The following is a 23,972-nucleotide window of genomic DNA, read 5'->3' as shown; positions in this document are numbered from 1 at the left end:
AAGTATAATTATCAAGCAGAACTACAGAATTTCACTATGAAGAGCTCCGTAACAGTTGGAGCAAGCTAATAAAGTCAAATGTATGCTAACTCATAATGATCTTGTGTAAGGTCAATGATAACGTCATGAGATGGTGGTCCTATTAGATGAAGTCCTGAAAAGTGACAAATCTCTCAAACACTTGGCAGAAATTGTAAAATAATGCATACAACCTGCAGTAGATTGCAAAATGAATGCTGGATGGGTCCACAGGAACACAAACAAATGGCTGAATTGTCAGAGACTATTGCACTACGTGTGTCTCGGCACACAGCAAAGATAAAAACTGGCGACACCTGGTGGTATCAAGAGGAGGTAATGAGCAAGAGTTACTCTCCTTCATCTATCTAAAAATAGGATAAGATGTTTGTTGTCTTTAGTAGAGCTGGATTCGCGAGGTAGCAGGCTAATATTCCTAACGTAATAGCGTAATGTGATTGGGAAATGTATTTGAAGGAGAACTGAAACATTTTCAAAAATGATGACAATGTGGAAAAAGAACACATAATTTTAGCAGGCTGATGCTAGTAAATCGATAAAACATGCCTTAACATTCACACATCATACCTGACAGAAGATTGGCAGGTGGCATGTCTCCTTTTTCATTGCATTCTGGTTCAGATGGGATATGAGATTCAACTAAACAGAAAAAGAGACACATTCAATAAAATGAAAACGGATGCAAAAATGAAGCCATATCTATTGTGAAGCGAAAAGAAAATATTACATGAAACTAAAGAAAAGTTAAAAATTTAACATATACTTGTGCTAAATTAAGTTGAATATAGGAAGGACATTGTATTTTGTGAGATACAAAGGATCAAGCAGGATCCAATGCCCTTTTGCTCTGAACTGAAAAATGTAACAAACACCATGATGAAGACAGCCGTAAAAATTATTTCATAATAAAACAGTTATTACTTTCTTGTTCTTTTAATTTGATTACATCTATTTACTTGCACAGTACTTTGAGTCTAAATAAAGCATAACTTTTAGTCCCTTCATGCAACTGTTGTTAGGTGATGCCATCCTTGACAGTGAGTAATCCAGAGTTTCCTACCCCTTTCAATGAAAAATAGTAAGGTTGGGCAAAAAATATAGTAAGGTGATTAAAATTACTTAAAAGTATAGACACATCTTATTTATTAATGGATAAGACGTCTGCTCTTTCAACAATGCTGATTTTCAATGGCTACACAATAACTTTTGAATTCAATTGTAAACTATGTAACTTCATTTGTGAAAAAATGCTCCAAGGGGACCCAATGGTCCAAGAGACAATTCAAACATTTGTCTAGTGATAACCATAAAGATTATGCATGTTTTAACATTTTTCTAATTTTTTTTTGCTGTGAAATTCTTGATAGAAGTTTTGGGAATTTTTGAAATGGAACTTTTCTCTCAAGCAGTGAAAAATGACAATAAGAAGATCCTCTACTTTGGCATAAAATTTGGCAAAAGCCTTTTCTGCTGCCAAGTGAATCGAAATATATGGCCAACTGGGGCAATATAATTTTGGTTCTCTATTAAGAAATGTCCAATACTCCTTGTTTTTTTTTTAACCATCACAATGATATTTTACATTAATGATGAAAAAGCCATTTTCATTGCAGAATCAGTTCATCTAAATATATTTTCTCCTTGGGCATTTTCTTCACAAACAGACACAGTCAGTATACTAAAAATAACTTGCCCATCCTTATTGTCAAAATATCTTACCACAACTGGATACTGATGTTAAGTTCAAGTCACTAATTCCCTCAAAGGCAACCAAAAAGGCTTTGCATTTTATATTTTCAACAATGTTTTCCTTCTTTATTAAAGAAAGTTCATTTTACAACTCCTAGAGTTTTACTCCTTGTACACATGTATTTTAGAGTCACGGAACATTATGACAAACAACCTGCTTGCATGATCCGCCACACTTATTTGTAGATTATGCTCCATAATAAATTCACTAAAGAGAGTTTCTGTATTCATAACAGCAACATCTATGTAGGAGAATTCCTTTTGGGCTCCTCCATGTGCTGTGTTGAAATGCTGACACTGAGAACTATATTCTACGCTTCTTTTGTTCATACTGTGGTAGCAGAATTACAAAGTCACAATCAGAACAATCTTGGTCTTTGTTGTAACACATGTTCTGCACTCTGCCAGAGGCAAATCACCAAACTGGTGTGTATTCCTACAATGTCTCCTGAGGTTATTTTATGACATCACAGAAATGGCAGAGTGATGTTCTGATAGTAATACTGGATTCAAATGAAAACAACAATATCTGGAACAGAATTATGATTTTTACTGAAATTCATAACAGAAAGAAGTAAAATCGTTTTGGTGTAAGTTACCCCTGAAAATAGTGAGGCTTATGCCAATAAGACAAGGGTAGGCAACTCTGAGTAATGTAAATCTGTATCACATGTGCATCTTATACAAGGTTTCAGATAGGCCTTGGGAAAGGTAGCCCTTATCATGAGATGCATACTGATGATTATGTAAGAAAATGTGATAAGATGATGTTGTTAACTTGTGGTGAAAGTCAACCCTATCCAATGACACTGTTTTGTTGTCTGCCAGGTCAAAAAATGAAGTCTTTTATAAAGAATGGAGGCTGCAAATACCCGTAACTGTTCCTTGTTTATTGCTGAAATTCAAACAGGTATCATTATCACAGGCACAGTTGTCAATTTATTCATTTCTGCAATAAATAATAAACTTTCCATCATTTTATGTTTTGAATCAGTCACTGTCGTCAGACAACACCACAGTTTTCTACAATTTCTTTGCTAAAATAACCATATCATACATGGTTATATTATTTAACAAGGAAACTGTAGCAAACAAGGCTATAGTCTGACTCAATGACCGGTTCAGAGCACATAATGCTGGAAAAGTGAATATTTACAGCAGAAAATTAATAAATCCAAGATGTGAATTTATGTGATCATTAACAGTCTCTAGTGTTGCTAGCCTTCCATGCTGGGATTTCACATCATTTGAATTCCTCATCTTAAAGTAACCATTCCACTCTAGAATCTTTTCGAGACATTTGATTTAACCTTTTTTCTTTCCTCTACACCACTTTGGAAATAAATGCAAGTTTTTCACTAAGAATTCATTTTCATTTTTACATTTTCTAAAAATGATAAACCTTGTGCTCTCAATTAGTGCCCAAGCTAATCAAAATTAGTAAGACGTTTCTGACAACCAATAAAATTAAAATCTACTTTGGCAATAAGCACACTCAATTCAATAAGCATGGGATGCATCTGACTGCACATAAAATCAGCCACAACAACTTTGCATAATTGTTATTTTCTTGTCTTTTTTATCCACCCTACAAGAACCATTGAAGAAACATGCTTGCGCCAAAGGTGAAAAATAAAGGTCAATGGTACAAGTGCAGTCTAAAAATACTGTAAGGACCTTCCAACTTATTTCTTTCCTAGTCAGATACTATGGTAAGGATTTCAAAATAAAGGATTGTCCTTGCAGGTTAACCAAGAAACTCAATACACAGCGTACAGTGTCCCATCAAATATGAACAGTGACTGTACTGTACCTACCAACATCTAACATTTTAAAATTGGGACATCATTTTTGTATCAGAAGGACCATGGATGTTGTTTATTTTAATGTCACAAACAGCCATATTATTGACTCCACTGATGATATACATAAAAAATGCAATATACAACAGTACAAACACCATTATCATGCTCAAACCTAAAAAAGACAAGGTGATTAATCATTAATTCTAAAGATTTCAAATTCCAAGTCTAATTTAATATCACAAAATATCACAAGGTGAAGACCTGTATATAAAATGGGATGATGAAATGTTTCTGAATTATTTTCCTTATGAAATGAAGAAAAGGTCAAACAAATATTTATAAAAAAAATTAGCTGTTGTATAATTCAGATCATTTCTTTATTAATGGAATGAAAAATAATTATTTGTGTATCATTACATAAAGTATTTAAATAATAAATATCCAGGCATGATACCTCGCTTTGTAGGAAAAGGCGTGGAAGTGGCCAATGCTTGGAGAGATTTTTCTAGCAGTGAGAGGTGAGACATATCAAGCAACAAGGTCCCAGATATGTGTAAACAGCTTGTGTTGATCTTGAAGTCATTCCTACTGGCCAGAACTTCTCCCTTCTTGCTATAATCAGAAATTGAATAGACCATTGGAGATGGTATTGTCTCACTTATTATTGAAAGACACAAGTACAAACTAAGAGGATAAAGTAACCAAATGATTACCATTATAAACAATTCTGTAAAGTCAGCCTAAGAATCATGCTATGAAGTTCCACAACTTTCTGCCCCAATAAAGTACATGTCAAACATATGGACTTACATAAATAATTTAAGTAAAAATTCCAAATTTGAAAAGAAGCAATATTATCTGAGTTTCTAGCACACTGAAATGATGATACATACTTGAATAACTGCAGCTATTACCACTGAAGCTCATAATTCCATGTAAACATTAAGATTAACTAAGACACACCTCCTATAAAAAAAAACGTGTTTTCGGAATGTCTACCTGTACAAAAGGGATTACTTTGAATATGACAGAGAAAGAAGAGATAATCCACAGTACAAAGATATAATGGAGCCAGATGTTTCCAACCTTTAGAGATAATGGCTTAAAGTAAGTTGATATGAAAATAAAACAAGGTCATCTCAAAAACCATTGTACAAGTACTGGATTATTAATAGTCTACACAGTACCATAATTTCCATGACGATTGCAGCAAATTTACATCACAATAATATTTTACAGTAATGATGGATGAATGGATATGCATTCAATATATTTAATAAATTTTTCATCACTGGAAATTAACTTGGAGAGTGAAGGTATAAATCTGTTCTTCCTTTTGACCGTTAACTGAGAGCACGATTGCAGTGCATGCTATGCACATAACCAGAAACTATTTCTAATATCATTAATAAAGCTTAATTCAGAGATCAGTTAACGTTAAACCCCATTTAATTTGCTTTACTCAATATTTCTTTGCTGTATGGACTGCAGATTCATTCAGCAGGATATGATACTTCATGACTTTCTTTTAGTTTATTGTCCTTATTGTCTTTTTCAGGTATCACATCATACAAAGTACCTTTAAAACCATTGTTTAACAGTTTTATACAGGCAAGCCTTGCATAGGCCTCTCAGTGATTCTCAAACAGTAGAATTCAAAACCATTTTGTCTGTTTAAACACATTGTGAACTTTGCTTACACTGACCAAAGTGTAACAATAATGGTGAAGGATTCTATGTATTTTTTCCCCCTAATCAAAGCTTACCTATGGAAAATAATGTTTTAGCCAGAGCTTCTGTCATCTTATAGTTGTTATAACAGCATACTTAATATTGAAAATTTTAAAACAAGTTTTGCTGATGTAGTAATGTGTGTGGTTTTTAATTATATCAGTATGTTAAATTATAAATGGATGTACATTTGTTTTGTTTCTCATTTCCTGAAAAGCTAATTCACAAAAGGTCTACTTTGTCAACCAACAAGAGATTTTTCTGTTTTAATATTGTTTTAAATCTTTCCATAATTATCATTGAGAGTAATAATGCTGAAGTAAAAAATAAGACAGTGACTTTCATTGCCACACATTTTTTAGAAAGGTAGGGATTATGTCTTGTCCTTTGTCTGTACGTCTCTCAATTAGTAATGTAGTGTTTTCTCCTACCCCATTTAAGACACAGACTTGAAACTATGGAATGTGATTGGGGTAGCATTTCAAATGGATGGTTAATAATTTGTAAGAAATCTAAATATCTGAAGTATTGTTGGTGGAAATCTAAAAGTTGTTTTTTGACATCTTCAGAGACAGGGCTATGACATATTCATTGGGCTTTTGGGTTACACTCTTTGGTCTTGCCAAGGGATGGTCCATGTGGGTATGTTTCCCCCGGGTCACAACCAATAAATTGTTGAGATCCCCAGTCACCAACCATATATGGGTCTGAAGGATATGAGACAGAACGAGACTGACTAGTATATCCAATACAGACCATGGGTCATGGTCCATAGATTGTGGACTTGCTCTCGAGTCATAACTTGGAAACAGTTAAGATCCACACCTTTTAACCATAAATTGGTTCAAGGACATGAGAAGAAATCAGATGCAATTCAAGTACAAACCCAGAGGAAGGAGACTTACTCTGTGTCATCACTTGGAAACTGCTTCAGTGTGTTGTCCATGAATAGCTGTGGTAACGTTTTTATCAGCAACAAAGAAATTATGTTGAACAGTATGATATTAATACACATGTAAAATTGCTCTCATGTACATGGTACAGAGGTTGTTTCGATCAAGTTCAGAAATCTTTTCAAGTGATATTCTATAGTGAACTTTCAAAAGTAAAAATAATTTCTTATTTAAGGGTAGATGATTAAGAATTTTTACTAACTTTCAATTATAGTACTGTAATTTAGTTCCTCTTATCAGTTAGAATTCATTACAATGTATAGCCTCTACTGTGGTCTTTGAAAGTCATATGGCAAAAATACACTGCATATCATTATGATAAATTGTATACATGTACAAAATGTATTTATAATATACATACAACTCAGAAAAGCTTCTACTTGAAAATAAACTACTGCTTAAACCAATGTTAAATCCAGATATGCACTGAAAAATAGAGGACATAATTCAAATAAGAGAATGAAAACACACACACATGCACACACACACACACACACACACACACACACACATATATATATATATATATATATATATATATATATATATATATATATATATATATATATATATATATATATTGTGCTTCTTGCTTTTCCCCCACTTCTCCCCTGTTCAGCTCTCAATTTCCCTATTCTGTCCAAAAGGAGACTACACTTCTCCCTAAAATTCAAGTCTAGCTTGACATGCAGACACAAAGAATATGAAGAGACACACACATTTATGGTATTGAAAAAAATTACCACTAGATCAGTCCATACCCTTAGCTGTATAGACTGAAAGCATGGTGATACACAGTGTCTTGTCAATGACCTAATTCTAGTTTTCCCCCTGGTGTGGTGATATACAGTGTCATGTCAATGACCTAATTCTAGTTTTTTTTTTCCTGGTGTGGTGATATACAGTGTCATATCAATGACCTAATTCTAGTTTTTTTCCCTGGCATGGTGATATACAGTGTCATATCAATGACCTAATTCTAGTTTTTTTTTCCTGGTGTGGTGATATACAGTGTCATATCAATGACCTAATTCTAGTTTTTTTCCCTGGCATGGTGATATACAGTGTCATATCAATGACCTAATTCTAGTTTTTTTTTTCCTGGTGTGGTGATATACAGTGTCATATCAATGACCTAATTCTAGTTTTTTTCCCTGGCGTGGTGATATACAGTGTCATATCAATGACCTAATTCAAGTTTTTTTCCCTGGCGTGGTGATATACAGTGTCATATCAATGACCTAATTCTAGTTTTTTTTCCTGCATCTCAATGTGGATTAAACTGATGTTTACACAAGCAATTATCCCGTGTGTAAACTGTACAACATGTACTGTCCATGCGCTCCTTTTGGAAAATGTGGAATCAGAGTGCATGGACTCTTGTGTAACATTTGTACAAGATCTTCCCAAATTACATGTATTCTGCTTGGAAGGTTTACTGAAATTGACATCTCGGCTGAATGATATTTTGTAAATTTACACATTGGAACTAGAGTTTGTTCTTGAAGGTTAACGTCCTGATTTAAGGTTACATTTTATTTGTTGTTTGTATCTCTGAATTTCACTGAAGCAGTGGTCGGAATATTGGTTTTACATATGTGTAAGACATGGGTGCAAAGTTCGCCACTTTCACAGTTCTCATCTAAAGGTCAGAGATGGACATTAGCTATATTTGTTTAGAGTTGTAAATTTTAAATATATAAAGCTTATTACAGTTTATGAGCAGATGTTATCACATAGCATTTTCATGGACCCAGTCTAAGTTATGAGGTCAATATAATTTTGTGTGTCCAAACTTCACCCAGAGGCTTTTGATATTGAACACAGAATTAAATGTTTTCCAGTGTTAAATCATAGTCTGAGGGTGTATCATGTACCTATCATGTGTATCACTAACACGGTCCTATCAGGCCATACACAAAAAACTGCGTTTCCCATTGGACTGGTTTTAAAATTATGGTAGGTAGGTAGCTTTGTCCTTTTTTAAACATTATATACATTATATATATATATATATATATATATATATATATATATGTATGTATGTGTATATATCTGCTCAACCAAATGCACAAATCAATTATGGGAAATTTTGTATTAAAAAAATTATTTTTGTTTTTACCCTGGAGAAAAAAGTGCTAGGGTCAGCAACAAAAGACATGGAACGTCAGCTGACTGGAAACACATTTTTTTTCCTCATCAAGATCAAAGTCATGCGTGAAGTTTATTCACTTTTTATATTAGTACTGAAACTTTAAAGTGTCACATACCATATACAGGCCCCCCTGCCACTAGGTAAAGTTCACAGCAAGGCAAAAGAAATTGTAACAATGTGATTTTGTGCCTTTTCTGGAGGATAACTTTCAAACTTTTGAAGATGTTTTAATGAAACCTGAACTAGTTATATATCATAATTAGAGATACCACAGCCATGACTTCATTCTTAAGCTAAAAACATAAAATAAGCAACCTCTGTCCAAGTATAGGTATAATATTTGAACCAATGAAGGTATTTTCACACAACTTTAGCCTGCCGTATATCTAGACTGATAGTGTTTTATGTATTCATAGTCATATCCTCTGCCGAAGGTTATGGTCAAACACATGGGAAGTCAGAGACTTGCTTCCTTCTCTTGGCCGTCACTTATTACCACTTCATAAATTTTCATGAAGTTTTATTAAACTCCAGACTTTTTAAGATGCAGCTGGCAGGTTTGTTACTCCAAGAAGAAGGTCACTGGAAGTGCACGAGATAGACTTCTGATGTGCTTTGTGGTACTCTTATTACTTTAAACCTCAAGACTGTGCCACATCTAATTGTTTTGGTGCCTTTTTCAAGATAAAATTTGCAGAGTTTGAGAGGGTCTTTCAACAAGATTTTGCCATCAACCCATGTTACACTAATGTGACCTAATGCTTACTTTCAGTATGTGCAACTTAACCATGATGGAATTTTCATCAATTTTCTATGAATGCAACTAGAGCATTATAGGGTTAATGATGCATAAATGAGATGATCAAGTGGACAGGCTGCTTTTTCTTCAGATTTCTTTCTTAAAATAACCTTCCACTCATTCAATGACACAAATTTTGCATGAAGAGCTCTTCATATGAACATATTTGTGAAAATAGCTTAAAATATGAGGAGTGTTCCAAAAGCTGGACCTTCATATAGTGAAATATACATACCGTATCATATGATCCTGCATTAACTTGTAAGTGACAGATAACAATCAGATGAAATATGCACTTTGACATCTAAAAAAATAACCATATTTGGTTAAACATTTGAGGAGTTATTAGACATGTTATAATTTTTTCAGCTTCCATAGCAACCAGCTAGAAAATAGATGTTTTCAAATTTCCCCCCAAAATACACTGGTAAGATTTTACCAAAGCATTGGAGGAAATATTTATTATGTCATATGACTATGTACCAGAGGGAAGCCATTATAGGTCTATTTAAGTGAAAGTTATTTGTGCAAACACAGACCAGCAGTATAAAACTGCTTATTTATCAGTCCATTCAAGTTGTATGTTCCCCTTGTCTTGATCATGTAAGAATAGGGTTCAAATCTGAATCACTTATTTTGATTGGATGCAGTGGCTTGCCACCACATCAAGTGAAATTCACAGACCCCAAGCACAGAAATATCGGCTCATATGCCAAGGTTTAGATAAGCTCATCACATCAGAACCTTGGCTAGCGAAGATGCATGTTTAAGTTAATGTTGTTTTGTTTGGTCTAAATAGCAACCAAGCATCTTTGGCATCATCCAGGTATTCTTTAATTTCTTCGAGAGAGAGAGAGAGAGAAAGAGAGTAATGTAAACTTCCATAAGTAGAGCTTTGTGATCACCCCCATGATCCCATTACACAAGTTACTTGCTTTATTCCCTGCTCTAAAACTCAAAAAAAAAACAACTACTGTGTATTAAAACTATTTCATCCCATAAGCAACAGCCATTTCACCCCATCTGCAAAAGCAGTACATAGTCTTTTAATATCATATTTTGTGAAAGCAACATCCACTCTCATGCCATTTATGCCAAGATTACCATTTCAATTCATCACATAAACACCATAGTGAAGTCAAGCTCTACTTTTAGATGAGAAAAGCTCCATGTACATTAAATTTGGCTATCTTTAAATGTGATTTTCAGCATTATTAAAGTGAACACAAGCTTAATTTAAAGATTTCAACATTTGGAATCAAACTGAGTAAATTAAATTACATTTTTTGAACATTTATAGAGCTGAGCCCCTTTCAAAGACTTGAATGCAAAATTGTCTTATCTGAAAACAAAATCACAATACCACTGATGACAATAATTCCAACAGAGGAAAAATGACACACATATAATGTCAATATAAGCAAGCATGGTAATGAAGTAATGGACACATCAACCCACAACACCTCTCCCTCTATAACTCATGCACAATGGGGTCCACAATCATAAACCGCATTATAAGCGAGGCGCAAGTTACCGAGGGACCTCCAAAAATTGGAAAAAAAATCGCTTTGACATCGAGAAAACCGTGTGGGGGGAAGGGGAAAGGCGTTAGGGAACTGGGCTGTTTATTGACTGAATCCTCATTTTGCAATCACGTCGATAATAATTTTTAATAATGCACTTTTTCTAATAAAGTTGTTTGTTATTCTGGTTAAATAACATTTATTTTCAAAATGTCCAACATGAAAGATCATTCTAACTGGTTTCAACAACCATCACATGTATGCAAACAAATCTGTGTATTATGTCACTGCTTTTTGTTTTCTTCACGAGTCTGGTTCCCATAGTGGTGTTTAATATTATCCTGCCAAATCGGGAGTCCATAGAGCAGGAACTAAACTAACTGTTCATCCACCACCAAACAAGATTCTTTTTTTCAAAAACACGCAACATTTATTTCGTGAGACAATCGTCTACGTTAAAACTCAATTTTCATATTGTTCAGTTAGTACGATATTGATGCAATAATGAAACTTCATATCATCCTTGAGGATATCTCTAAGTGCCAGTTCAAGAATTCTCTGAAACTCCCACAATGGTCCGTATCTGCGAAATCATGCTCTTTATTTTACGAAGTATTCTTTTCGCTTGGCTGCCTTGTTATCTTTGATCACAGTTATGAAAGAGTTGGTTAATTTAAGGTAATTTATGTTACATACACAATAACATTTATAAGTGTTTGATTGATTAAATAAAGTGAGCTCACCCGACATACGACAGAGGCCACTAGATTTTAAGTTTGTTGGATCTTCAAGCCTTTTAACTTTTTTCTTCCACCTCCTTTATTTGATTAAAAAGACATAATTAACGTGATAATACAAAGGAGGCCAGCTTTTAAATCAGTGCAGTAATACAACAAATACTTCCAGAAGTCAGTTATCAAAACACGGTCAGCACTTAATAAGGTTCTCAGAGAAACGCTCGTGGACATAGCTGTTACAGTAGATTGATGCATTTTACATTTAATTTCAAGAGGACACATTGCATTTATGACAATTATACTTAAAGGGAACTAAAAGATAGAACTAGAACTCAAATTTCAACTGATAAAAAAATTATTTCATTTGTATTTATTTATTAAAGTACTGCCTCCACTTGGCGTGACATTTTCACTGATAAAAATTTCCATACATATCATTAATTGTGGTGTACTGTCATTTGGAAAGAAAATGTAAAACACTGTATGACCTATTTTTAAATTTGATATTTCATAGTGTTGATTAAAATTTCCAGGTCCTATCAACCGTTTTCAAGTGATACATCAAAGTTTCCATTCCCAATTTTGATTGCAATTTTCCTAAAGTTCAACAAATGGGGATCAATTTTTGGGGTATTTTCTGGTTTAAAAAATGGGACTGATGCCTGACCCCGCATTATAAGCAGATTTGAGAGTTCTCAGGGCGCGAGTTATCAAGGGAGTGGTGTTTAATGCCACCCTCACTTATCACCAGCCAAATGACCTGAACAGGCTTCCTGACTATCATTCCTGCATTATATAACAATCCTTGCCTAACATAGCCAACCTAACATCTGGACAAAAATTCTTTCCATTATAATTCCATGCATTATAATTGAGTAAGTCTTTCAAGCTGAGACTGCATTTATTCTGATAGCTATCTGGCTTCTACCATGATGCTGAAAGGACATTTGGTACATAACCTTGAAACTACCATGTATCCCACCTTGAGATTCTCTCATAGGACAACCCGTCAAATTACTGTGTGTACACTTAATTTCAACATTATAAATGATTCACAGCTTTTATGATTTTCACTTCAAACATCATAATAAATCAATTATTTCACTTATAACAAAATCTATAATCAAAATTTACAGTAAAGCAACAGTGTTTTCTGTGATGGAGTTAAATTGATGTCTCTTAATATCACTGAAACTTCATAACACAAAATATAACTTATATAGTTTTGGAATAATAATAAATGAATTTAAAATTCCTTGTAGTTAAATCATATTTTATATTTTGTATTTATTATTCTTTACATTTAACATCTAATTATTCAAGATCCAAATTTAAAGGAAAAATAACTTCTTTCCCATGCCAGAATATAATAAAGTGATGGGAAAATAGAAGAACTGAGAGTAAAGAGTTCAAATTTTAAAAATCAGTCACTTTAAACAGCAATTTTAAAAAACCTTTTAGCCAAATAACATAAAACAAAACAAATTCTCATTGTACTTTCTGAAAATATTCACATTTTTTCAGCTTGATTCAGCTAAATTGTTGTATAACTTCATTTTGTGAAGATGGTAACCGTAACAATATATTACTATGAAAAACTCATGACAGGTAAGCCATTTCTTACTACCTTTACAGGATGAAATATGAAATAAACGAATTTATCTCAATAAACAATCAATTTATAAACCTCCAAAGAGTAATGACAGTGTGATCCCACTACAGCACTCTCCATTATAACACAAATTCAGTTTTTACAGGATTGTTGTGTTGCTCCCGAAATCTAATATACGTGTATTTTTCTCGTACATGTAACAAATTTTTTTCTTAAAAGTATGAAAAATAATGTGTAAAAAGTTGTTCTTTGTATCATTTTGGGGACGACATCGCGCATGAATTCTAATATAAGACAATCATGGCTTGGCTCCTGATATTTCATATATATGTATTTATCTTGTACATGAACAGATACTTTATTCTTCTTAGAAGTACGAAAAATAATGTGTAAAAAGTTTATTCAGGGATCACACTGGGCTTCAACTATATCGCAAATTGAGATTGCTTTTCCTTATTGGCAAAAAAATATACCATCTGGCGAATTTTTGTTGCGACATTCATGGCTGTTTGAACATGTATATACATTCTTGGGTTTGGAGTGATGAAATTCAGAGACACCATCAAAGGAAGCTGCAAACCTGATATAAAACGCACTGGAATTTATCTATTGTTACATAAATTCTTTGTTTATATTGACAAACCATCTTAACAGTATCATAATCTGCTTATTCTGACATTAGGCCTAAGTACTGTATGCTGTGAGATCTGTGCAAAAATTCTTTTATTGAAATTTGTGGTAGTGGAGATACAATATCTCATAACGGATCTTTCAGACAAAATAGTATCGGACTATCGGCTGCTTGCTAATAATTCATATATTTATGTAGACTGCCTTTTGTATATTGGTGTTAAGAAAAATTCCTCTTCATTTCACTCAAGGAATTTAATCCTTAGAACACTAACAGTTTATGTAGTAAGTGCTGTCTGAACAGAACATCTGTGTATTTATCATCTGTTGACTTTTTTTTTTTTAAATTCTGATGCATGCAGCATCACTTCACAACCAGAAATGTAGAAAAAGTAGAGATCTACTTGATCGTCTATCAAATAGTCATGCTACCTGGACCAGCTACAATTGATCAACCTTTGAAGGCAGGAACAGTAACTGCAACAATCAACCAAATGACGGCATATTCCTTTTGCATTGAAAAATTACGCAGAAATAATAGTTTTGCGGAAACTTAAAAGATAACTGATTACCTTTGAAGCACTTATAGTTCTGTATACAGAATAAGCAAATGAAAAGAAAATCCATCTCAATCAATGTTCTACAGTTATTTGATGTTACTGCCACAATAAGAAATGGTCATTTGTTTGGTCCTACAAAGCCGTCCTTTATCAGTACCTTCAATAACACATGCACCCTTCATCAAAGAAAGCTGACTACAATCTTCAATAAAAACAAAGAACGTATCATCAAAGGATGTCAGCACCAAATTTAAATAAAAACAATGGAATCTGATGGATTGTTGCATTTTCCAAAGTGACTGGACACATTTATTGAGCCATGAATGCTTCCTTTTTGCAGGAAAAATGTTTATGCTAACGACTTCTACTAACGGAGGCATAAAACACACATTAAATTTCCAATCTTTTGAAACGAAGATACCTGGTCGTCAAGTAAAATGAAGCTGGGGTATCTTGCAATAATGTTTATTAAACATTTTAATTTGTTCACGTTTTTATCCCCTGAGTAGCCTCTGCAAGATGATAGCTGTCTCCAGCTGATCAAAATCTAGGCCAATTTAAGTACATGTATATGTAGCATGTAAGCAACTTTAGCCATGTGCTGGCGACAAAATTTTATGAATTGTTTAAAGACAATCAGATATAGATCAGGACTACCACTATTTTATATATGTATTAGTGTTTTCTAATGGGATGTGGCATCATAAATACTTGAATTCAAGGATGTATTTATATACATGTACGGCACTTAATGGATTATGGAGTGTACTACACAAATGTAAGTTGTCAATATACAAGTGTTTTTCAGACTAGTTTGTCTTCATTTAATGAAAAGCACATATTTTGAGCTCAGTTTTATTAACACCCCTCCTCTTTTTTTTAATAGGTATATGCATCATTTTCTTCAGCTAACCGACTTGGCTGGTTCTAAAATGGTTCAGACTATAACATGTTCGGGTTCTATGGACCCCAACTACCTGGTTATAGGGCTACAACACCTTATTTACTTGTGATCAGGCTACAAATGCATTGATATCATTTAGTTCTTTAGGCTTCATATGTGATATTTTGGCATACCGAAAATTAAATGCAAATGTAGAGATAGAAAAGTTGAATAACAGCATGAAAATACAAGGTTCCAACTGTTTTAAAGTTAAGAAATATAAAATAACTGATATTATATTTAGAATAGAGAAGCATTATATGGCTAAAAATGTGGTGAGGTGAAGGTGTCAACATTTTATTTTCTGTTATTTGTCTGAAATACTGGGGTGACTATTGCATTGAATCTCTGTCTAGCATGGACTCTATCTTTCCATTAATCCACCCTAGCTCTTGTGTCCTGTTAGGTTTGAACCCCATATACTGCGATCCTCATAATGCCATTTTGTATATTGGCAAATATCTACAATCATTATTAGTGTAAACCAAATGAATGGATTTTTACAATGTCTCTTTACATTTATGTATCTATTATTGCAAATTTTTTTATTTAAAAAAATCATTGGTACAAGGTCTCATTTCTTGACAACATGCATTAAAGAATTCTAAGATGGGTGGGGTTGGGTGTTAGACTGGATCTGGAGGTCACTGATGCCAATTTAGCAGTTTGGAGGCACACAATAAGTAAAATTTCAGAAAACCCCCCTGTAAATATGCAAGAAAGATTTATTACCTTATGAGAGGGTTGTCTCCCTTTTCTCCTTCCTCAAGAGGAATAAGAGATAATGGTAGCTGTGGAACAAGAGCCACACTCTGAAATGTATGACAATGCAATTAGTGTATGACGACAAAACACGTTGTGTATTTCAATGCAATACTTTGCATATGACAATGCAATATTTTGTGTACAACAATGCAATATTCTGTGTATGATAATTCACAGAGATAACATTACTTCTATTACTAAGATCTTAGTGGATTTACCGTATTTCATGAATTTTTTAATATCCTTTAATTTTTCATACACAATCCAGTTATCAAAATAATAACTATTTAAATGTATCATAATTTTTCGTACATAACACTTTGTATTTTTCAAAAAAATCCATTAAATTATCAGACATAAAATATCTACTAAGATTTAGATTTGCAAAAAAGAGAGAAAATACAATGACTGATGCATAAACACGGGCACCTGCAGCATAGGTCAAGGGGATCATGTAGCCCCCCCCACTTCACAATCATACTGCATATATATATATATATATATATATATATATATATATATATATATATATATATTCTGGCAAGTTTAATCACGCAAATGAAGCAATAAATGTCACAAGATTCTGTTCAAAATGCGTAGTGACAGACTGACCCCCCCCCCCCCCCGCAAAAAAAAAAATTCCAGCACCTATGTGCATAACCTCTCTTATTGTAATTACAATATCTACTGGTGTTTATTAACAAATGGACAAAATATTTCACAGACCATACCTTTAAAATATTATTGTTAATTATTTCTCCTTATTAAGTCCATCGCCATAACAAAACACTACATGCATTTTAAAAAGAGTTCGGAAGACCTATGATGTTTTCTTATCCAACAAAAATTACATCTCAGTACATGCTAAAGTGAAGACTACAGACCATTGTCTAATTGTTTCATTATAGTCATACAAACATTAAATATAAAAACCTAGTCATTTTCTATCGTAAACATGAAAGGTCACGGACTCTGTTAAATCAATTCATATTCATATATATATATATATATATATATATATATATATATATATATATATATATATATATACACACACACACACACACACACACACATATACATATATACACAACTGAACCCCGCTATGAAGCGATAATTGGGGTCCAAAATATTTGGATCGCGTTAATGCGGGGTTTTACAGTATTTTACTATTTTCAGAGAACAACTCATTGCCACATATACATGTATTCATGTCTAATGTATATGATGAATAGGGTATCAACACCATTTACTATCGTGCCATCATGGCATGCAGTTCATCCATAATGCATGTAATTCCATTGAAAAATTGCACACAGATTTACAATATTCAATAATTTTGTCCCAGATCATTGTGTCTGAACTCAACATCTAATATACTGCATGAACAGAGCATTAACACCATTTACTTGCCGTCTGATATCGTACCATCGGGGCTTGCAGTTAATCCATAATACATGTAATTCCACTGCAAAAATTGCATACATTTTTAAACTTTTCAATAATTTTGTCACAGATCATTATGTGTCTGAATTCAATGGGAAAAGTGAATTAGGTTAAGAAAGACGAAGCATGTGTACGGTTCATTACATTCCAGGGTCTTTGAACAGTGTATGTACTAATTTCATGTTGCCAAAGTTTTCTCATATCTGTTTCCGTGTAGATTTATCCATTGTAAATTTCCGATAATTAACGCTTGTATGCCTATTTGTTTGAACAAATACAGCAAGAATAATTAATAATCAATACATGCTTTCAGCGTGCATATAACTTTTACTTCAGATTTTGTAAATAGCGAAAGAAACATGTGAAAACTACAATACAAATCATTGCACAAAGTGCAGAGAATGACTTGCATTTGTGAACTTGCTTTTCCATAACAGTAAAATATTTTTATAAAAAATAGGAGATTAATAACGAGTCCAAAAACAAACACCATACCCATGTAAAACCCGAGACCTAAGTGCAGTAAGCCTGGAATGGTCACAAGTCACTTTTTTAAAACAATGTACAGCTGAATGCATGTACAGTTTCATACCCTTTCAATATCCAGCTAATAAAGCAGACAATATTTACTGGTCAACTGAGTCCGTCTAATAACACTGCCAACCCCATCAAACATGTTGGTGGCTTTCATTTCTTGATGTTTATTAAATTGTGAGAATCTTTTATCAACCATCGCATTGTTTGCTGTTTGGTTGTGTATGCAGTTAAAGAAGAAACACATGTTGGCTATTGGTTTAGCAACGATTGTATACAGAATTAATTGAAAACAATCACAAACACAACTTACTGCCTTTACTCATGGATCAGTAATAAGTAACATTTCCAATAATGTTTAATTTGGCATAACACTTCAAGAACCTGGTGAAATTGTTAAATTTCAGAAGCTATGCCACGATCGTTTTATATTAAAATTCAAATGCTTAATCTTCCTCAAAATGATAATAAACGTTTTACACACTATTTCTCGTACTTAAAAAAAATATTTTTCCCCCGGTACGAGAAAAATACATGTACATGTATTTAAAATTTCAGGAAACATGCCATGATCATATTATATTCAAATTCATGCACAAACTCTTCCCCAAAATGATAATAAATGTTTTACACACTATTTCTCGTAGTTAAAGAAAAAAAAATTCCCTGTATGAGAAAAATATACATACATGTATTTAAAATTTTTGGAACCATGCAACGATCATAGTATATTCTAATTCATACGTGATCTCTTTCCCAAAATGATAAAAAAAAAAAAATTATACAATATTTCACATACTTTTTCATGTGCGAATGAACATACAAAATTTCAGGAGCCACACCACAACTGCGTTATATTCAAATTTGTGTTATCGCTGGGCACGTTATGGCAGGGTCGCATTGTGTGTGTGTGTATATATATATATATATATATATATTTTTTGTCAAGTTCTAATAATAAGCAATTCGTTTGATCGCTTGTCCTTATAACATCTACTGTATGGACAACAGCTTCAATATCACATTGACGGATTTTCATTTCCCTAAAGAGAGTCTCATTTCTCTACTGGCAGCCTCGCTGATTTGACCTTTTCTGTCAATTCTTGCACTCAATCTGGTATGAATGGGAATAACCAAACCACTAAGCACGTTTAATTACCATGTAAATAACACTGCATAGCCATGTGGTTGTTGTGACAATGTACATCGTAATTAAAGCAAGAACATATTGTTGATTTAGTGGTGTTTATTGACAATGGAATATAGTAGGGTCATAATACACGAGGATTATCACACTCATCAGATAACAGTCTTTTTTCTCTTTGCAAAAGCTACAAATTAAAACCACCCTGAATAATGACAGTCTTGTACAATGACAAAATTTTGTTTCATCTCTCTCTCTTGCTCTCACACACGTGCAAGCACTCACGTGCATCAACTAAAACATGATTTCAAGTTCTTTATTTTGTATCGCAATTTGATAATGAGATTATTGCTGCTGTAAAAATAAAAGTTTACACTTAATTCCTTAGCAATGTGTTGCGTACAATTTACCAATAAATAATACCCATAACTAACAGATGTTCAAACCATCTTAATCATTTTGTCAACACTACACAACATAACAGCTACATATGCTCTAAATGCAGACAAGCTTGCACACCTAGACATAATCCTCTCTCTCTCTCTCATTATTAATAACAAAAATCTAAGCTATTTGTAGAAATGGCCTGAACAGGAAGATATTTGCAACAGAACAACTTATATGGTAGTTTGTTTGGAATAAAGAGTTAACTACTTTACAACATTTTTTACAAGTTACAAAATTCTAATACCTGATTATGAAATATAAAATGTACTGTTTACAAAAACTGATCACCAGTATATGTATAGTGACACCTCTTTATCGCAAACTTGAGTATTATAAAAAGATAGAGATTAAAGTCCAAAGAATATTGAAAAGGATATTAGTAAGAATTTTGATGGTTTCTGAGGCATCATTTTCATGCAGAAATGTGATTAAGTAATGATATATGGTTTTTCTTTTTTTATTTACCTACAAAGGCTGGGATCTCTTAACCAATGGGTGGGATTAATTCAGCAAATGGCTTGCTGTAGGTTTTGGTATATTGGTTCTTTTAACTTTTACACTGGTTTTGTTTTGTTTTCATTCTTGTTTGAAAAGAGTCACCACAATCCCATCCTGAAGATGGATGGAAGAAACCTTACTTGATCAGAATCTTCTAGGTTTTCCTTCCTTGTGATGTTTTTCCCTTCAGGTAAGTCATCCAATGTCAGGAACTGAAGCCAGAAATATCGTAATACTGTATAATTTTGTATCCACATTTCACATTATGAAGAAATTAAAAAAGGAGCACAATGATTTTTGTTTTCATGCAGATGTTTCCTGACTACATTCCAAGGAAAGACATGAAAAATAAAATGGGAATCCTCTGAAATATTATTTTTAAATTAACACACACAAAACAAAGATTAGTATCCTGATTATCCTACCCATGTATTACCTCAAGGGTTTAAAGGACCAGTATCTTTGCTCTCCTATCCATACATTACCCAAAGGGCTTAAAAACCCATTATATTTTGTTATCTATTCCTGTATTACCTCAAGGGCTTTAAAGACAAGTATCTTTGTTATCATAACCATATATTACCTCAAGGGCTTTAAAGACAAGTATCTTTGTTATCCTACCTATATAATACCTCAAGGGCTTTAAAGACTAGTATCTCTATTATCCTACCCAAATATTACCTCAAGGCTTTAAAGACCAGTATCTTTGTTATTCAATCCATGTGTAAACTCAAGGCTTTAAAGACCAGTATCTTTGTTCTCCAATCCATGTGTAAACTCAAGGCTTTAAAGACCAGTATCTCTGTTATCCAATCCATGTGTAAACTCAAGGCTTTAAAGACCAGTATCTTTGTTATCCAATCCATGTAAACTCAAGGCTTTAAAGACCAGAATCTTTGTTCTCCAATCCATGTGTAAACTCAAGGCTTTAAAGACCAGAATCTTTGTTCTCCAATCAATGTGTAAACTCAAGGCTTTAAAGACCAGTATCTTTGTGATCCAATCCATGTGTAAACTCAAGGCTTTAGAGACCTGTATCCTTAGTACCCTACCTCTTAATATTGTGTTTTTTAATTTCTGTGCCGTTTATTTTAAAAGGCTGGCTATCCCCTACACCGTTCATGTGTTTCCATTAGCTTGATGCTTTTAGACTATGATATAACACAAAAGTAAATGCTTTATCCTGTGGGCATCTTGTATGAAGAACAATGGTAGATTAAAGCTTTTGTACTATCCCATATATTTAGTCTGCTTCTCTGACCATCTCCCCTATGTTGAATGTAAATACCCCAAATGAAGACTAGGCCCAGACCAGCTAATATCCCAATTTGACAACAATTAATGTATTTTTACTATTTTTTACTACTGTTCCTTAAGTCTGTAATTTAATGGTTGTTTCAGTCAGCCTTATGGTAAAATCTAATGGTATGACACGTCTAATGCTGAATTGTTCATGAAGAAACAATGTGCTCTAAAAAACAGAAAAAGATATAAAAAATAAAATTAAAAAAACAAAACAAATAATCACATGGTTACCTCTTCATCAGTAGTCTTGTTACAATGGGCATCTTGGTCATTTCCCTCATCTGCTGAGGAAGGCTGTGTCTGTTTTCTGCATAAAATACAGTCAAACCTTTCTTAAACCTATTAATATAATGGTGTACAGTCAAACCTATCTTAAACCTATTATTAAAATAGTATACTGTCAAACCTGTCTTATATAGGCACCTATGGGAGAATATTAACCTGATTTCTTAACACTGGTGACCTCTGAATGGTGTTTGATTTATTAAGCTTATTTTCTAACTTAAAAAATATCGTATTTCATAGATAAGGTATTATACAGCTACAGTTCTGGTGTTTATATGTTGCAGCTGGAGTTGGCTGACATCTCATTAGTTTGAAATTTTTTGCATTACACCAGTACTTGAGCTATTCAAACTTTTAAAAGACACAATAGTAGTCATCTACACAGTGTATTTAAGAATTTTATCAACTTTTCTGGAAATTACTTTTACAAATGTTCTTTCTTAAGTGGTATATGTAATTTTAGTCAATGAGCCCCAGATAAACACAGGGTTATATAGACAAAAACTACATAAAGATTTAATAAATTGTGCACTTTACTTGTCAAACTGAACTAATATTGCATTTTTAAAAATCTGATGGGTAGTTTGTTAATGAATCTCAATCATGAATGAATGTTTTAATAATCAACACTAATTCAAGGTACACTGATTATATGGCTGCTTGAACAAGTATTCTCAGAGTAACCATGTACTACTATTTCAAACATTCACACATATCCAGAACATCTACTGATATCGATGTTTATATTGATCCAATACACAATCATAAAACATAAAATGTGCATACAGCAGGAACGATATAAATGTTGACAGTTTTGGTCCAAGTGCTTAAAATTAAATTGTTTTACATAAGTTCAATGCACTTAAAAATGTTGATTTGCTTTTTCTTTTAGTCAATCTGCATAAAATAAGCAAATACACTGCATATCTGAGCTCTGGAACTATAACATTTTTTTAAATTGGTGAATGGAGCTTGCTTTAAAAATAACTATTTCTCGAGTTAAATACATCTCAAACATGAAAGAGATTTTTAAAATGAGTTCATCAACAGCACACTGTGTATCGCACAACAGTATGTGACAGAGGTCTCACAAGGATATAAAACTAGGAGTCCAGGACTCCTATTTTGGTAAAAACAGGAGTACACTGTACCACCAGCAAAAGTCACATTCCTCTTCCAGAAGCATACTGGGCATACCAGAAGTGGTTAAATGTCCAGATGAGAAGAACCAAAGGTTGCCACCGAGTTTAATTTTCCAAATTCTTTACACTAACGACATATTGCTCTTGTTTGTCCATCGGAGTGAGACTAAATTTTGCTAATCCAAGGAAAGGCCTTACTCCTAACACTAAGCCAGGCATCAATCACTTCTTACACTTGGCTACCGTTCTATCTGAACTATCAGTTCCAGCAACTTTAGCACTATTTTGAATCTGATTCCAATACTTACATAAATTTTCAAATGGCAAAATTTGCAAATGGCATGTTGTATAAGTCCTGACATGTCTTGATTTCGAGGTCACATGTACTACTTATTCAGCTAAACTCGAAAATGAACATGATAATGAAAGCTAAATTTATTCATTTGATGTGCTTTTATAATGACAACATGTACATCTATGGTTCTTTCTGCCTCTGAATTGATTCACTGTAAATATCAGCACATTTTCCCACCACTCAGCCGCTAATTCAAGTCTTTCAATTTACCATCCAGCTATTGCATCATGTTCTTCTGCTGTATTCCTATAACGACAACATAGACACCTGGGCATCATTCAGCCACTGATTTATGTCATTGTAAATATCAGCACAGCTAAAATGACCAATTGATCAACACGTTTTCCTACTCAGCAGGTGGCTAAAGCTGGACTGGCCTTTGAATTTCCCACTGAGCTATTGCAAGCTTAATGAGGTCTCCTGTGTAAGTGATTTTCTGTTTCCCAGGTAAAAATTTGCCTCCAAATATGAGCGATTATGCATTTCTGAGGCCTCTGTATGATTTAAATTTTGACCCATACTTTGGAAATCTATGCACAATTGTCCTTTATGTGATTCTATAATGGACCATTATTCAGAAACAAATCCTGGAATCTTTCCAATAATGTCCATAGTACATGCTGTTGCTTTTCAGCCTACTCCAGATTTGGTATTTTAGTGGCCTGATTCTGCACACATTGGTTAAAAAGCATCAAGCTGAGGTGTACAGGGGTATTACTGTAAATCCTGCTTACATGACACTAAGCAGGTTTAAGTAGTATTTTAAATAACAAACAATACATAAGTTCAACATAAACTATTATAAATATAAATAA

At 33.3% G+C, this 23,972-nt stretch overlaps 1 protein-coding gene across 1 annotated transcript in view; it reads right to left on the bottom strand.

Annotated features, from left to right (window-relative positions):
* LOC149787800 (condensin-2 complex subunit H2-like) overlaps positions 1-23,972 on the bottom strand; it is a 155,849-nt gene that overhangs the window by 95,597 nt on the left and 36,280 nt on the right. Inside the window, exons 5-9 of the mRNA XM_089974010.1 lie at positions 21,607-21,682; positions 20,211-20,282; positions 15,969-16,048; positions 4,048-4,205; positions 607-678 (exon numbers count right to left, since the gene is read on the bottom strand). Of these exons, the coding sequence (XP_089830136.1) occupies positions 607-678; positions 4,048-4,205; positions 15,969-16,048; positions 20,211-20,282; positions 21,607-21,682 (458 nt within the window). The remainder of the gene's footprint in view (positions 1-606; positions 679-4,047; positions 4,206-15,968; positions 16,049-20,210; positions 20,283-21,606; positions 21,683-23,972) is intronic.

The sequence above is a fragment of the Sinohyriopsis cumingii genome, chromosome 11 (assembly GCF_028554795.1).
Source record: "Sinohyriopsis cumingii isolate HCF-2022 chromosome 11, ASM2855479v2, whole genome shotgun sequence".
Lineage (NCBI taxonomy): Eukaryota > Metazoa > Mollusca > Bivalvia > Unionida > Unionidae > Sinohyriopsis > Sinohyriopsis cumingii.
Note: the sequence above shows the minus strand (reverse complement) of the source record. Positions and strands in the feature narration are given on the sequence as shown.